At 43.0% G+C, this 17,758-nt stretch overlaps 1 protein-coding gene across 4 annotated transcripts in view; it reads right to left on the reverse strand.

The window, feature by feature from the left end:
- The window catches only part of LOC121293108 (FYVE, RhoGEF and PH domain-containing protein 4-like), a 335,511-nt gene that overhangs the window by 81,673 nt on the left and 236,080 nt on the right, over positions 1 to 17,758 (reverse strand). For all 4 annotated transcript variants that reach the window (XM_041215765.1, XM_041215764.1, XM_041215767.1 and 1 more), the window contains one exon: positions 6,594 to 6,762. In XM_041215765.1, coding sequence (XP_041071699.1) covers positions 6,594 to 6,762 — 169 coding nt within the window. The remainder of the gene's footprint in view (positions 1 to 6,593; positions 6,763 to 17,758) is intronic.

A 17,758-nucleotide genomic window follows, 5' to 3' on the forward strand; every position in this document is an offset into this window, starting at 1 on the left:
CTCCACCACCAACAGCACCTTGTAGCTGCAGCGTATTAACATCTACAAGATGCACTGCAACAACTCATTAAGGTTTCTTCAAAAGCACCTTCCAAATCTGCAACATCTATTGCCTAAAATAACAAGGGCAGCAGCTGCAAGGGAAAACTGCCACTTGCTACTTCCCTTCTAAGTTATATATCATCCTTACTTGGAAATATATTGCCATCCCTCCATCATCACTGGGTCAAAATCCAGGAACAGTTGGTGTACCTTCACCACCTTCTCAAAGGCAATTAGGGATGGACAATAAATGCTTGCCTTGCCATCAATGCCTACATCCAATTTACAAATAAAAAGAAAGTCACCTCACATCTGATGATTAAATACTATATGCACTTTTTGCCCACTCCATCTTTTCAAAACCTCATGCAGCTTCCTCAGGTCTTCAGGATTATTTACTATGCTCCCTATTTTAGTATCCACAAATTGGGATTCTACAATGAACAGAAAGTTAAGAGGACTGTGAAGAAAACAGGATTTATACATACACAGAAAGACCTGTGATCATGACAGTGGCATAGTTTGCCTACTGATCAATGTTTTGTATTTTATATGCCTCAGAGCTATTCAGAGATTACACTAGTTTCTATGCGTGTAACAGGCTTTATTCACAGTGCTTTAAAATGTCTGTTCCATGCTTACAGCTCCAGCTTCTAGCAACGTCTACAGTTTATCTTTCACCAAGTCCACACCCAGGCTTAACTAATCAAGCACAGTGAGCATTAATAGTAAAATGGACTCGCATAATCAAATGCAGAACAATTGACCGCTACAATTAAATTAGCCTGCCAACAATTCAACACTTTTGAGGATGTTTGTGACCTCCTGCCCAGTGGAAATACAGTACTAGCATCACAAAAATAGTTGGCTATGAATGAGCACCCTATTCCTGCTGACAATATACTCCAAAGACCTATGAAAGAATGCCCATCTGACTCAGGTGGTAGACCCTTTAATATGTAAATTGGGGTCTTATGACATAGATTACACTCTGCCAGCCAGTTGCTTAAAAACCACACATGAACATCTACTCCCACACATTTACTGTCTTTCCATTTTCAGTGCAGTTCATTACTATCCGCCTGCTGTGTGGAATTATCCAAAACCCAGAAAAGTTTAAAAATCCCTCAGACAACTTTTAAACTTGAAAAACAATTAAGTATATATAGTTGACTCTACATACACCAAGCTTTGATCTACTGAAACTTTGGTATACTTGGGTTGTAGTACCCTAAATGTTATACTGCATTAGATTTAAGTTCAATACTGGATTTAATAAAGTAACTGTGGTGTATACCACTTTTTTTGGACCATACTACCTACACTGTACTTCACTGACACCTGATAACAAAACCAAGTGTCCATGACATATTCGATGATTTGCTTCATTGTGAGCAATGTTAATTATTCATGGGACTCCTCTAAACCTTTGATACTGAACTGGTTGTGGTATGTACTAATTTGTCATAACCAATCCGATTTGGGCTGTAGTGCCCATATGACTTGTCATCTCTAATCAGATTTCAGACTGGATTATGCATGTGATTTGTTAAACACAATCCAGTTCTGGGTTGTAATGTGCATGATTTGTCCTAGCCAATTTACTTGTGATATATTACATCCAATTGAATTCCAGGTTGTAATATACATGTAATTTGTTACACCAAATTAAATAATGATTTTCTTAGATAGTACATTAATTTGGAGAGGCATTAAGAGAAACTAAATTATAAAAATATGTGGAAATCACAGAAAAGTTAAATTTTACTGAAAATTTTATTGTCCTGATTCTATACACCTTAAAAACATTGCCTAATAGAAATCCATCAATCACAGTTTTGAAATTCTTAACTGATCTGGCCTCAACAGCTAATGGGGAAGAAAATTCATTCTTCTATTAACCTTTACGTGAACATTCCTGAATTCACCCCTGATGACCAAATTCTAATTTTAAGCCTCATACCACCTCTTATTCTGGACATTTTCACCATAGGAAATTGTTTCTTTCAATATACCCTATCAAATCCTTTAATCATCTTAAACACCTCAATTAGATCACCCTTTAAATCTTTTATATTCAAGGATATACATGCCTAGCATATGCAACCTTCCTCCTCAATTAACCCTTTTAGTCTTAATATTATTTTGGTGAATCTGTACTACATCCCTTCTTAGGCAAATGTATTCTTCCAAAGGTAGAATCCTCAAAACTGAATGCAATACTTAAGATGTGGGTTAACTAGAGATTTAGATAACTGTAATGTAACTTCTATTTCTTTGTATTCCAGCCCCTTGAGATAAAGGCTAATGCTCCATGAATGCCCCATAGCATTTATGAATATTTTCTGTAGCAGTCCGCTAGTCTTTAGTGATTTCTATGCACGAACCCCTGAATCTTTCTGCTCCTCCACAGTTCTTAGCTTCTCACCATTCAGTGGATCCTCTGAACTATTTTTCTTAGCTCCAAAGTGGATAACCTCACACTTTCCCCACGTAGTTTTGCCGATTTACTTAATCTACCAATGCCATTTTGCGTCTTTCTGTTTCCATCTACAGTAATTACTGTGCCACCTAATTTAGTGTCATAAGTGAACATGGATATACAGCTTCATTCCTTCTTTTATGTCATCAATAAACGTAGTGAATACCTGAGGCTTCAGTACCAACCCTAGGGGACACCACATGCTCCATTCTCAAAAGGCCGTGGAGGTGGGACCAGTGGTAGACCAGCCCACAAATTTCCACCAGTGGTTGACATGCCAGTTTGCCCTCTACACTCTTCTCCTCTGGAGATATTCCCTCCACAGCTTCCTACCTCATAGTTCCCCAAACCCCAACAGCCCACTTCTATCTCCTTCGCAAAATCCATAAACACGACTGTCCTGGTAGATCCAGCATTTCAACCTGTTCCTGGCCCACTGAACATATTTCTTCCTCTCTTGACTCTATTTTTTCTCCCGTTGTCCAGTCTCTTCCCACCTACATCCTTCTTCTGACTCCCTATGTAATTTCAATAATTTCCAGTTTCCCAGCCCTAACTGCTTCTACTTCCTCTTCACTATGGAAGTCCAATCTCTCTACACCTCCAACCCCCACCAGGACAGTCTGAGGGCTCTCCGCTTCTCGCTTGAACTGAGACCTGAACAATCACCACCCACCACCCCTCTACTCCACCTGGCTGAGCTTGTTCTCTCCTTGAACAATTTCTCCTTTAATTTGTCTTACTTCCTCCAAATAAAAAGTGTTGCTATGGATACCCACATGGGCTCTAGTTATGCCTGTCCTTTTGTGGAGTATGTGGAATATTCCTTGTTCCAGTCCTACTCAGGCTCCCTCCCCCAACTCTTTTTCCAGTACGTCAATGACAGAATCAATGTTGCTTCCTGCTCTTGCCCGAAAATGGAAAACTTATCAACTTTGCTTCCAATTTCCACATTTCTTTCACCTTCACATGGTCCATCTCCAACACTTCCCTTCCTTTCCTTGACTTCTCTGTCTCAATTTCTGGAGATAGACTATCTACTAATATTCATGATAAGCCATTGACTCCCACAGCTACTTCAACTACAATTCCTCACACCCTGCTTCCTGTAAGGACGCCATTCCTTTATGCCAGTTTCTTTGTTGCGTCTGTTCTGATTCTATCTTCCACAACAGCACTTCTGATATTACTTCCTTTTTCCTTAACCGAGGATTCCCTCCCACTGTGGTTAACAGGGCCCTCAACCGTATCTGACTCAGGAAATCCGGCAGCTGAAGGGAGGTGAGAACTGCCAAGTCCAACAAGTAAGTGCCTTTCCACTACTGCTGTTAAGTAGGATTTTGACCCAGCGATGTTGAAGGATTGACAATATATTTACAAGCCAGAATGGTGCGTGACTTGAAGGGGAACATGGAGGTGGTGTTGTTCCCATTAGCCTACTGCCCTTGTTCTTCCAGGTGAAACAGGTTGCAGGTTTGCGTGGTCTGATTAAGAAGCCTTGGTGAGTTTCTGCGGTGCTTCTTGTCAATGGTACACATTGCTGCCACTATGCGCCTGTAATGGAGGGACGAAGATTTAATTTGGTGGATGGGGTGCCAATTAAACAGGCTGCTTTATCCTAGACGGTGTGGAGTATTTTGAGTGTTACTGGAGCTGCACTCATCCAGTCAAGTGGGAAGTCTTCTATCACACTCCTGACTTGTGCATTATAGGTGCAAAGTTTTTGCAGAGTCAAGAGGTGAGTTACTCACTACAGAATATCCAGCCACTGACCTCATTGATGATGCATCTGGAGATGGTTGGGACTAATATACATTTCCCTAAGAAATCCTGCAGTGATGTTCTAGGTATTTGTGCAAAGTATGACTCCAGCAGTAAGGAGCATTCTCCTGATCCTCATTGACTTCAATTTTACTTGATGCCAGACTCAGTTAATTGCTGTCTTGATGTCAAGGGCAGTCACTTTCACTTCACCTCTGGAATTCATCTCTTCTGTCCATATTTGAATGAAGGCTGTAACGCGCTCAAGGAATCCTAGAGAATCCTGGTGAAATACAATTCTGCTATTGATCCTCACTGTGACTCATGGATACCCAGTGTTGAGCTGCTAAATCTATCCCATTTAGATGGGATAGTGCTGCACAATACAGTGTCTTTCTTCCATCTGTGTGGAGTGGGGATTTCTTCTCTACACACACTCTGCAGTGGTCACTCCTATCAATGTTGTCTTGGCTAGATGATCTGCTACTGTTAGAATGGTAATGATGAGGTCAAGTAGGTACTTCCTTTGTATTGGTTCTGTCACCACCTGCCACTGGCTGAGTCTGGCAGATATGTCCTTCAAGACTTGTCCAGTTTGGTCAGTAGTGGTGCTACCAAGCCACTCTTGATGATGGACATTGAAGTCCCCACTCAGAGTACAACCTGTGCCCTTGTTACCCTCAGTGCTTCTTCCAAGTGGCTTTCAACATGCAGGAGGAGTATTGATTCGTCAGCTGAGATAGGTCAGTAGGTAGTAAGCAGCAGGAAAATTTCCTTTCTCATGTTTGACCTGCTGCCACGAGACTTCATGGGATCTGCAGTCAATGTTGAGGACTCACAGGGCCACCCACTCCTAACTATACACCATTGTGCTGCCAACTGTGATAGGTCTGTCATCAGTGGGATAGGGCATACCCAGCGATGTTGATGGAGGAGTCTGGCCACTGACTGTAAACTATGATTCTGTAAGTAAGACCGTCTCAGGCTGTTGCTTTATTTGTCTGTGGGACAGCTCCCCAATTTGGCACAAGTACCCAGATGTTAATGAGGAGGACTTCAGGGGGTGTTGTATCTGTATCTGGTGCCTGAGCTGATGCTCAGTGGTCCAACTAGTTTTATTCTTATTATAATTTGGTGTAGTAGGAACATAGGAACATAGGACTTAGGGGCAAGAATAGGCCATTTGCTCCTTCGAGCCACTTGATAAGATCTGGTTGTAGTGTCAACTCCACCTTCCTGTCTGCTCCCTCATAGCTGTTGACTCATTTGTATATCAAAAATCTACCTAACTCAGCCTTGAATAAATTCAATGATCCAGTCTCCATTACTTTCTGGGGAAGTGACTTCAAGAGACTAACAACTTTGAGAGAAAACACTTCTTCTCATTTCCCTCTTATTCTTAAACTGTGTCCCCTAGTTCTAGGCTCCCCCACAAGAGGAAACATCCTTCCAGTATCCACCCTATCAAGTCCATGCAGGATCTTACATTTTTCAATAAGGTCACTTCTGATTCTTCTAAATTCCAATAGGTTTGGTCCAATCCCTTCATCCCAGGAATGAGTTATACAACTGAACGGTTTGCTGGATCATTTCAGGGGACCATTAAGTGTAATATTACTTTTTTTTTTACTTCAGAGCCCCAAATTTAATCTGGATCAAGAATCAGGTGGACAGGATGTGAGGCAGGCGTTAAAAGGCCTTGACTTTGGTAGTGTGAGGTCTGGGCAATTCTAACTCCTGGGCCTTTTCTACGTTCCCTGAAACAGATGGGAAATGGCAGCTGGTTAGTGGGCAAGAGTACAATTTGAAATGGCAGGGATCTTTGGTTCAGACTGAGCCAGTCGGATGAGTCATGGGGAGGAGTTTTCAGGAGACTCTTACATTCAGGAATCAGGGAGTGGAGTGGGGGGTAGCGAGCCAGGCCACAGAATTGCAAAACTTCTCTTGTGGTGGCTACAGGAGTATTCCAGTCCCATAAGGAAAGAAAAAAAGTAAAGAATGTTTGTATTTGAACTCAGTAATTTGGCTCCTCTTCCTAAAATCTTTCCTAAGCCTTGGAAAAAAAGCGCTGTGTTATAACATCAATGAGTTTCTTCAGCTGGTTGAAGTTCAAAATAATGTCTAAACTAAATATTAAAAAGCTTGGGAATTACTGTTCCACTAATTACTTTTCCACCTTTGAAAGAATGGCGAGCATAAGGCAAGGTTCTGAGAGAAGAAGAGGTATAGAACGAGAAGGGGAAAAGATGTGGCTCAGTGTGAATGGCTGTACAAATATGACTATTAGTTTACAAACATCATGTATTACCTGCCTCCTTGAAACCGATTTATGAGGTCAGACACCTTGCCAGTTTTCTCCTTGCACGTGTTGGATGGTAAGGTCTCCATCCTGGTCTGTGCACTGTGTAATGCCTTGTTTTCAGGAGTTTGGATTGTTTGTTTTGTTGAACTCTGAAGGTGTAAAGGTTTTCGAGGCACTGAGTAAAAAGGAAAATATTCATTTATGATTCATGGGTTGTTTTGACACAGAAAATGGCAAACAATCAAAAATTATGCAATGTAATTTTTAGGCCAAAATTTTGCAGCAACAAGCTTTCCAGTTTCAGTATCTTTTTGCTTTATATATGAGTTGATTTGACATCAATTTTTTCATGAAAATCAAAAATGTTTGCATACTCATATGATTATTAACCAAGAGAAATGTAAATTGTTAATAAATTAATAATACAACTACACTTTTCCATTGCATGAGTTTGTGTTGAACACATTCCTGAATATACCACTTAGCACAAAGCAATTAAACTCCAAAGGCAAAAGCAGAAAGTAACCCAAATTTCCAGTCAGACTCATGAGCAATTTCTAAAGGTTCCAGAGAGACATAAAAAATAAGTGTTATAAAACAATTCACCATCCAGTAGTATGCACATTCCCTGACTATCCTTTGGCATCACCCATCCTGCATCCGAACTACTTTTTCTATGTCTATGTACATTTTCCATATCTCTGGCAACCTAACCTTAGCAATGACCCTTACTCTTCCACGTTCCCTCTCTATGCCTCAGATCTTGCCCCAAGGCTACATCTTCAACATAGCTTGCTTTCCACTTTCATCCTTTATCTCCCAAGTTAAATCTTTCAATTTCCCTATCTTGTATGTATTTCTTTTATTATAAATGTCATCCTGAATCAGGTCATGAGTTCAAGCTGCATGAGGTCATGAGCAGTTAATCCAGGCTGAAATTTCAGTTTATTGCTGAGAAACTGCTTCATTGTTAAATATGTCTTCATTCAGAGTTCCATGGAGAAAATCTGCAAAAACACTCACACACACACACACATACATACACACATTAACAAATTCAGAAGTTACAACTGCTTGTGAAAATTGTCTCAACTACACAATGGAATCACATGTCAAAGCTTATGTAATTGAACAGTCAAATCAAAATTACATGACATGTTCACATCCTAATGAAGAACGTAATTTGAGAAGGAAAGTAAATAACCACTAACTTCCAATTTCTTAAGTTCTACAATGGAAAAAGAATAAAACACAATGCGGGAAAATTTGGAAAAGGCCAGTAATCACAACCCACGATTAACCCCTGCCCATTCATCGTAATGCAAGCAGTGCATAGTGATGTGCAGTCTGGCACTAAATGTACTGCTGAGTCATTACACACCTTAGCAGGGGGCCCAAATTCGTGTGAGGCTAGCATCACTTGAAGCTAACCTGCAGTACTAAAGGCTAGCCCACACCTCTTAAAGGAGAGGTGCATTTTGACTGGAACAGCAGCTGGAACTGGTTCAAGAGGAGTTTGAGCATAAAGAGATCTGGAAATGGCACAACATGCCATAAAGCATGCCCCAAAGGTTTCCCATAGATAACTGGAAGCCGTGGTGCACAGGATGAACAGGCAGAGACAGATTATCCTCCCTCAAGAAGCCAAGAGGCCCTCCAGAAAGACACAACCAAGGTAGTGGGAGCAGAAAGCTGTCATGGTCAAGGCCAGCAATCTAGCTCCAAGAACCTAGATTAAGTGTTGCAAAAAGTTCAATGACCTCACATGAGTAGTTTAAGATAAATGAATGCATCTTCACATGCCATATCCTTACAGCCTTCTTCAGTTTTTCATTCATCATCTTTCCTTCCCTAATCAACAGTCTCACTAAGAGCAACTCTTCACAACCTTCAGAGCCCTTCCTCATGCTCACACACTTAGCACTGCTGCATGCCTTACACTCACATCTCACACCTTGCACACATTGACTGCTATTCAACTGTGGTAGGCACATCATCCAAACACATTGCATCACACTCACCGACATATTTATCTCACTCTCACAGGACAAGGGGACCCATAATTGGAAGCAGTAGCACCTAACTAGCTAGGAATAGGCACAGCTACATGTCTCACCGTCCCATGAGAATACTGTGTTGAAGATCATTGGTATGGCCACAACTGAGACTGTGACCAGCAATGAAGATGAAACCACAGAGGATGACAATGCGCTCCTACCTAGTCCACCTTCTCACACCCCTCTTCCTTATCATCCCACACCAGCTAGCATACTTTGCATCAGAAGTATGTGTGTTTGCCGCAAACTCCATTTTGGAACTTTGTGCTTTGTAGCACCCAATAATCCAGTTTTGCTTCCAATCCCAACATCTGGTCCTTTCTGTTTGTGAATCTTTCTAAGTTAAAATTAGGTGTCAGAATTACTACATAGCAATATTGACTATGAAAGTACATCACAGTAGCCGAGAGTCGTGAGAGAAGCATGTTTGTAAGGTTGTGAGAGGCACTTTATAAACTAAAAGGTAGAGTGGAACCATAGCCATACCATCAAGGGAGGAGGTTGGATGGAAAGCTAGGGAAGGGGCCACACACCATTGAGAGGGAGGAGGTTGCGGGGGGGGAGACTGGCAAAGGGACCACACACTATCGAGAAGGAGGTTGGGGGCAGTGAAGGGGCAATCTCCTGAAACGGAGCTTGCAGCACATGCAGACACTTCTGAAATCGTGTGCTGGCTGGCACTGGATGCATATTGGTGAGGGGTTAGTGGCACTCACCTGATGTTCCCCAGAAATACGCAGAGTAGGCAGATCATAACATCAATCAGCGAGGGGGAGGGTTGGGGAAAGCAGGGGGTCGGCGGGCGGGTGGGGGGGGGGGTTGTTGCAGGAAGATAAGGGGCCCACAAGGAGCACCAGGGTTCATGATTCCTCTCCATGGCCCTGAGTGCTGCTGGGCTCCTCCAGAGTGGCCCAGTCAGCAGAACTGTGGCTTCAACACCCCAATGCTCTGTTATGACATTCTGTGTGGGACTCAGGCTCCCATTGTACATAAGCTGGCCACCTCTGGCTGCATTGTGGAATCATAAGCCAGATGTCAGCAGATAACCCTTATTACCCACCAGCCACTCTTTGATGGTTGAAAGACTGAGGGAACAGAATGGTTCAGAACAAAAGCATCATGACTGCTGCCAGGATAGTATGCCAGCTTGATGTACTGGTTGTGGACACACACTAACTGAACATTCAGCCGTTGTGGTACACGCCAGCATTGAGATACAATGCTCACAAAGCCACGTGTGTGTAGTCGATGATACACTGCAGCATGATGAAACCCATTATTCTGGTATAGTCATGTGCATGCTCCACTTGCTTCTCTCTGTTCAGGGGGAATAGAATCAAGTTCCCTCTCCTGGCATAAAGAGCTCCTGTCGCCTCTTTGATTTACCCCAGAGAGAGGCAGAGAGCGAACCTGATTGGAGAATGCATCGAAGACAGTGAGGATATAAAGACAGCGTGAGGCTCGGGGCCTACATTTACTCGGGAGAGAGGTAGAGAGCGAACCTGATTGAAGAACACATTGGAGACAGGGGCTTCAGCTTTAGCTCAAGAACAGCAAGTTTGAAGAACAAAAGCAACAAGTGACATCACAGGAAAATCATAAGTTTATTGGTTGGTGAGAAACTGCTGTTAGGAAGTGTCTTTAAATAGCCGTAAATTAGAAAAGTGTATCATCTTTAAAGAAGTAGCTACTTGGATTTAAGTAAGAAATACTTGGAATAGGGGTGTAAATTTAAGTCAGGGCCAGTAAAATAAAGTAATATAAATAAACCAAAATACATTAAAGTTAATGGAAGGGAAGCAAAGCTAGGACATGGCAGGGCAGCTTGGTCATGTGGAATGCATGCCCTGTAATATGTGGGAAGTCATGGATACTGCCGCTGTCCTAGACGACCACATGTGCAGGAAACACTGCAAGCTGCAGAAACTTGAGCTCCAGGTTTCGGAACTCAAGCAGTGGCTGGAGTCACGGTGGTGCATCTGTGAAGCTGAGGGCTAGGTGGATAGCACATTCAGAGAGGTGGTCACACCGCATGCTAGCAGCATTGAGGCAGAAAGAGAATGTGAAACTGCCAGGCAGCCCAAGAGAACCAGGCACTTAGTGCAGGAGCCCCTTGGGATCCCACTCGCAAACTGGTTTTCTGTTTTGGATACTGGTGAGGGTGTTGAGTTCTCAGAGTAGTGCAGTCAGAGCCAAGTTTATAGCACCACGAGCAGCTCGGTTATACAGGAGGGGAGGAAGAAGAAAGGAAGAGCATTAGTGATAGGGGATTAATTAGTTAGGAAACAGACAGGAATTTCTGCAGCCGTAGATGTGACTCCAGGATGGTATGTTACCTCCCTGGTGTCAGGGTAAAGGATATCACTGAGCGGCTGCAGGACATTCTTATGTGGGAGGGTGATCAGTCAGAGATCATGGTCCACATTGGTACCAATGACTTAGGCAGGAAGGGGGACGTAGTTCTGCGATCAGTATTTAGGGAGCTGGGTCAAAAATTAGCAAGTGGGGCCTCAAATATAGTCATCTCCGGATTACTCCCAGTACCATGTGCAAATGAGTACAGTAATAGGGGGATAAGGAGATGCATGAGTGGCTGGAAAGGTGGTGCAGGAAGGAGGGCTTTAGATTCCTGGGTCACTGGGACTGGCTCTGGGGAAGATAGCGCCTGTAGAAGCCGGACGGGTTGCACCTGAACAGAGCCGGGACTGAGTTCCTCATGGGGCGTTTTGCTATGCTGTCAGTGGGGCTTTAAACTAACTTGGCAGGGGTGTGGGAACCAGGAGGGAGTATCAGAGAGGAATACCAGGGTGCCGAAAATACTGGGAGTGACAGATTGCACTAGTACAGAGAATAGTAAGTTAATAGGTAGAGCCATAATAAGGGAGAAAGTCATGTAGTATAAATCAGGGTTACTGTGCATCTATGTGAATGTGTGGAGTATAGTAAATAAGATAGGGGAGTTACAGGCACAGATTGCCATGTGGAAATATGATTTTTGGCGATAACAGAGACCTGGCTCAAGGAAGGGCAGGACTGGGTGTTAAATGTTCCTGGGTACAAGGTGTTCAGAAAAGATAGGAAAGGAAGGAAAGGAGGAGGGGTGGCTGTAATGGTAAAGGACAGCATTGCAGTGCTGGAGAAAGAGGATATCTCAGAGGGTTCAAGAACAGAATCAATTTGGCTAAAGCTAAGGAACAAAAAGGGTGCAATTACATTGCTTGGTGTAGTCTTTGGACTGCCAACTAATGGGAAGGATGTAGAGGAATAAACCTGCAGGGAAATTACAGATAGAGGCAGACGTTATAGAGTAGTTATAAAGGGGGATTTAATTATCTGAATGTAGATTGGGACAGTGGTACTGTAAAGGGTGGAGATGGGCGAGAGTTCCTAGATTGTGTTCAGGAGAATTTTCTACACCAGTGTGTGTCCAGTCCAACAAGAAAGGAGGCACTATAGGACCTGGTCCTTGGAAATGAAACGGGCCAAATTGATCAAGCGGCGGAACTTTTAGGTGACATTGTATCGTAAGATTTAGGATGATGGTAGAAAAGGACAATCTACAATCCAAAGTAAGAATAATTAACTGGGGGAAAGCTGACTTCAATGGGGCAAGAACAGAGCTGGGCCGGATAGACTGGAACTATAGGTTGGTGGGAAAAACTTGCAGAACAATGGACTACCTTCAAAGAAGAAATGGTTCGGGCACAGTAAAGGTACATTCCCTGAAAATGGAAAGGTAGGTCAAACAAATCCAGAGCTCCCTGGATGGAAAAGAGGATAGAAATTAAGATAAAGAAGAAAATGTGTGCTTCTGGCAAGTGTCAGGTAGAAAATACAACTGAGAGTCAAGCAGAATACAAAAGGTTCAGAGGGGAGGTGAAAAGGCAAATAAGAAAAGCAAAGAGGAATCATGAGAAAAGATTGGCAGCCAACATAAAGGGGAATCCCAAAATCTTCTATCGGCACATGAACAGTAAGAGGGTGGTAAAAGGAGGATTAGGGCCGATTAGGGACCAAAAAGGGGATTGACACATGGAAGCAGGGGGTCTGGCTGAGGTATTAAATGAATACTTTGCATCTGTTTTTACCAAGGAAGCAGATGCTACTGAGGCTATGGTGACAGAGGAGGAAACTCTGCCACTAAAAGGGTTCAAAATTGATAAGGGGAAAGCGTTGGATAAACTGTCGGTACTTAAAGTTGACAAGGCAGCAGGACCGGGTGAGACGCATCTGAGGATATTGAAGAAAGTAAAAGTGGAAATTGCAGGGGCATTGGCCACAATCTTTCAGTCTTCCCTAGACTTATTGCAAACATTACACCCTTGTTCAAACAAGGTTGTAAGGATAAGCCCAGCAATTGTAGGCTGGTCAGTTTAACTTCAGTACTGGGGAAGCTTCTAAAGAAAATTATTCGGGATAGAATTAGTAGTCACACGGAAAAATGTGGGTTGATTAGGAAGATCCAGCATGGATTTGTAGAGGGGAAATCATGTCTAATTAACTTGCTGGAATTTTTTGAAGAGGTAACAGAGAGGGTTGGTGAGGATAATGCTGTTGATATGGTGTACATGGACTTTCAAAAGGCATTAGGCACAGTGCCACATAACAGACTTGTGGGAAAAATTATAGCTCTTGGAATAAAAGGGACAGCGGCAAAATGGATACAAAATTGGCTGAGTAATAGGAAACATGAACACACAAATTAGGAGCAGGAGTAGGCCACTCGGTCCCTCGAGTCTGTTCTGCCATTCAATAAGATCATGGCTGATCTGAATGCAACCTCAACCCCACATTCCTGCCTACCCCCGATAACTTTTCACCCCTTAAAAATATTCAAAGACTCTGCTTCCACCGCCTTTTGAGGAAGAGAGTTCCAAATCCTCAAAGAAAAAACTTCTCCTCATGTCTGTCTTAAGTGAGCGACCCTTTAATTTTGAACAGTGACCACTAGTTCTAGGTTCTCCCATAAGAGGAAACATCCTCTCAACATCCACCCTATCAAGACCCCTCAAGATCTTAAAGGTTTCAACTGAGTCGCCTCTTACTCTTCTAAATTCCAATGGATACAAGCCTAACCTGTTCAACCTTTCCTCATAAGAAAATCCACGCATTCCTGATATTAGTCTAGTGAACCTTCTCTGAACTGCTTCTAATGCATTTCCATCTTACTTTAAATAAGGACACCAGTCCTGTACACAATACTGTAGATGTGGTTTCATCAGCACCCTGTACAACTGAAGCATAACCTCCTTACTTTTGTAATCAATTTCCCTCACAATAAATGATCACATTCTATTAGCTTTCCTAATTACTTGCTGTACCTACATACTAACTTTTTGTGATTCATGCACTAGGACACGCAGATCCCTCTGAATCTCAGAGCTCTGCAATCTCTCACCATTTAGTTAATAAGTTTATTTTTTATTCTCCCTGCCAAAGTTGGCAAATTCACATTTTCCCACAATAAACTCAATTTGCCAAATCTTTGTCCACTCACTTAACCTATCTATGTCACTTTGTAGCCACCTTATGTCCTCTTCACAATTTACTTTCCTATCTACCTATCTTTGTGTGGTCAGCAAATTTAGCAACCGGTCCTTCAGTCCCTTCATCCAAGTCATTTATATAAACAGTAAAAAGTTGAGGCCCTAGCACTGATCCCTGTGGCACACCACTCATCACATCTTGCCAACCAGAAAAAGACCCATTTATGCCAACTCTCTGCTCCCTGTTAGGCAGCCAATCTTCTATCCATGCCAATATGTTACCCCCTACATCATAAGTTTTTATTTTCCGCAATAACCTTTGATGTGGCACCTTATCAAATGCCTTTTGGAAATCTAAGTACAGTACATCCACCAGTTCCCCTTTATCCACAGGGTGTGTGACTCCCTCAAAGAACGCCAATAAATTGGTTAAACATGATTTTTCTTTTCAAAACCATGTTGACTCTGCCTGATTGCCTTGAATTTTTCTAAGTGCCCTTCTTTAACATCTTTAATATTCTAACATTTCTTAGCTTCAAACATTTTCCCTATGCCATATGTTAGGCTAACTGGCCTATAGTTTCCTGCTTTCTGTCTCACTCCCTTTTTGAATAAAGGAATTATATTTGCTATTTTCCAATCTAATGGAACCTTCACCAAATCTAGGGAATTTTGGAAAATTAAAACCAGTGCATCAACTATCTCAGGTAGTCAGTACAGAAATCCCCCGTGGCTGTCCCCCTCTCTAACAGATATACCGTTTTGGATACTGTTGGGGGGGATGGCCTATCAGGGGAAAACAACAGCAATAGCCAGAGCAGTGGCACCATGGCTGTCTCTGTTGTTCAGCAGGGGAATCAAAGCACAGAAGAGCAATTGTCATAGGGGACTCTATAGTTAGGGGCTCAGATTGGAGCTTCTGAGGTCGTGAAAGAGACACCAGGATGGTATGTTGCCTCCCTGGTGCCAGAGTCCAGGATGTCTCTGATCGGGTACGGGACAGTCTGAAGGGGAGGGAGAACAGTCAGAGGTCGTGGTACACATTGGTACTAATGACATAGGCAGGAAGAGTGACGACATCCTGCAGCGGGAGTTCAGGGAGTTAGGCAGAAAGTTTAAAAACAGGACCTTTAGGATTGTAATCTCAGGATTATTCCCTGTGCCACGTGCCAGTGAGGCTAGAAATAGGAAGGTAGTGCAGCTAAACATGTGGCTGAACAGATGGTGTAGGAGGGAGGGTTTCCGATCTTCCGATCTTTTCTGGATCTTCCGGGGCAGGTGGGACCTGTACAAGAAGGACGGGTTACATCTAAACTAGAAGGGCACCAATATCCTGGCTGCGAGGTTTGCTAGTGTAACTCGGGAGGGTTTAAATTAGTATGCCAGCGGGGTGGGAACCAGAGCAATAGGTCAGCAGAGGAAATAAATGACTGGGAACGAGTGAATATGGCCAGGACTAAGAGGAAGAGCAAGCAGGGAAAAATTACTGAACACAGTGGGACTGAGGGTCTGAAATGCATTTGTTTCAATGCGAGAAGTATAACAGGCAAGGCAGATGAGCTTAGAGCTTGGATTAGTACTTGGGACTATGATGTTATTGCTATTACAGAGACTTGGTTGAAGGATAGACAGGATTGGCAGATAAACGTTCCAGGATTTAGATGTTTCAGGCAGGATAGAGAGGGATGTAAAAGAGGTGGGGGAGTTGCACTGCTGGTTAAGGAGAATATCACAGCTGTACACCTCGGAGGGCTCATGCAGCAAGGCAATATGGGTAGAGCTCCGGAATAGTATGGGTGCAGTCACAATGTTGGGGGTTTATTATAGGCCTCCCAATTGCTGTCAGGAGATTGAGGAACAGTTATGTAGGCAGATTTTGGAAAGGTGTAAAAGCAATAGGGTTGTTGTGGTGGGTGATTTTAACTTTCCCTATATTGACTGGGAATCACTTAGTGCTAGTGGTTTGGATGATGCAGAATTTGTAAGGTGCATCCAGGAGGGCTTCCTGAGATACTATGTAGATAGTCCAACTAGGGAAGGGGAAATACTGGACCTGGTATTAGGGAATGAACCCGGCCAGGTGGTCGAAGATTCAGTAGGGGAGCATTTTGGGAAAATTCAGTAAGTTTCAAGGTACTGAAGGATAAGGATAACAGGAGTCCTCAGGTTAAAGTGCTAAATTGGGGGAAGGGTAATTATAACAATATTAGGCAGAAACTGAGGAATCTAGACTGGAGGCGAATGTTTGAGGCAAAACAACAACTGACATGTGGGGGGCTTTCAAACGTCAGTTGATAAGAATTCAGGACTGGCATGTTCCTGCTAGAATGAAGGATAAGTATGGCAAGTTTCCGGAACCTTGGATAACAAAGGATATTGTGAGATTAGTAAAAAAGAAAAGGGAAGTATTCGTAAGGGCTAGAAGGGTGAGAACAGATGAAGCCCGTGGAGAATATAAAGAAAGTAGGAAGAAACTTAAGCAAGGAGTCAGGAGGGCTAAAAGGAGTCACTGGCAACCAGGATTAAGGAAAGTCCCAAGGCCTTTTATAAATATGTAAAAAGCAAGAGGGTAGTCAGAGAAAGGGTAGGTCCACTCAGGGACAGAGGTGGGAATCTGTGTGTGGAGCCAGAAGAAATGGGAGAGATACTAAATGAGTACTTCTCATCAGTATTCACCAAAGAGAAGGACTTAGCGGTCGATTTGTCTAGGGAAGAGTGTGTAAATAGCTTGGATCATGTTGAGATCAAAAAAGAGGAGGTGTTAGGTGTCTTGAAGAATATTAAGGTGGATAAGTCCCCAGGGCCAGATGGGATCTATCCCAGAGTTCTGAGGGAGACAAGGGAGGAGATTGCTGGGGCCTTGACAGAAATCTTTGTATCCTCACTGGCTACGGGTGAGGTCCCAGAGGACTGGAGAATGGCCAAAGTTGTTCCATTGTTTAAGAAGGATAGTAGGGATAATCCAGGAAATTACAGGCCAGTGAGCCTTACGTCAGTGGTAGGGAAATCATTGGAGAAGATTCTTCGTGGCAGGACTTACTATCATTTGGAAGCAAATGGGTGTATTAGTGAGAGGCAGCATGGTTTTGTGAAGGGGAGGTCGTGTCTCACTAAGTTGATCGAGTTTTTCGAGGAAGTGACAAAGATGATCGATGATGGAAGGGCAGTGGATGTTATAAACATGGATTTCAGTAAGGCCTTTGACAAGGTCCCTCATGGCAGACTGGTACAGAAGGTAAACTTGCACTGGATCAGAGGTGAGCTGGCAAGATGGATACAGAATTGGCTTGGTCATAGAAGACAGAGGGTAGCAGTGGAAGGGTGTTTTTCTGAATAGAAAGCTGTGACTAGTGGTGTTCTGCAGGGATCAGTGCTGGGACCTTTGCTGTTTGTAGTATACGTAAATGATTTGGAGGAAAATGTAACTGGGCTAATTAGTAAGTTTGCAGATGACACTAAGGTTGGAGGAGTTACAGATAGTGAAGAGGATTGTCAAAGGATACAATGGGATATAGATCGTTTGGAGACTTGGGCGGAGAAATGGCAGAAGGAGTTTAAACCGGACAAATGCGAGGTAATGCATTTTGGAAGGTCTAATACAGGTAGAAATTATACAGTAAATGGCAGA

Source organism: Carcharodon carcharias, chromosome 21, assembly GCF_017639515.1.
Source record: "Carcharodon carcharias isolate sCarCar2 chromosome 21, sCarCar2.pri, whole genome shotgun sequence".
NCBI classification, from domain to species: Eukaryota; Metazoa; Chordata; class Chondrichthyes; order Lamniformes; family Lamnidae; genus Carcharodon; species Carcharodon carcharias.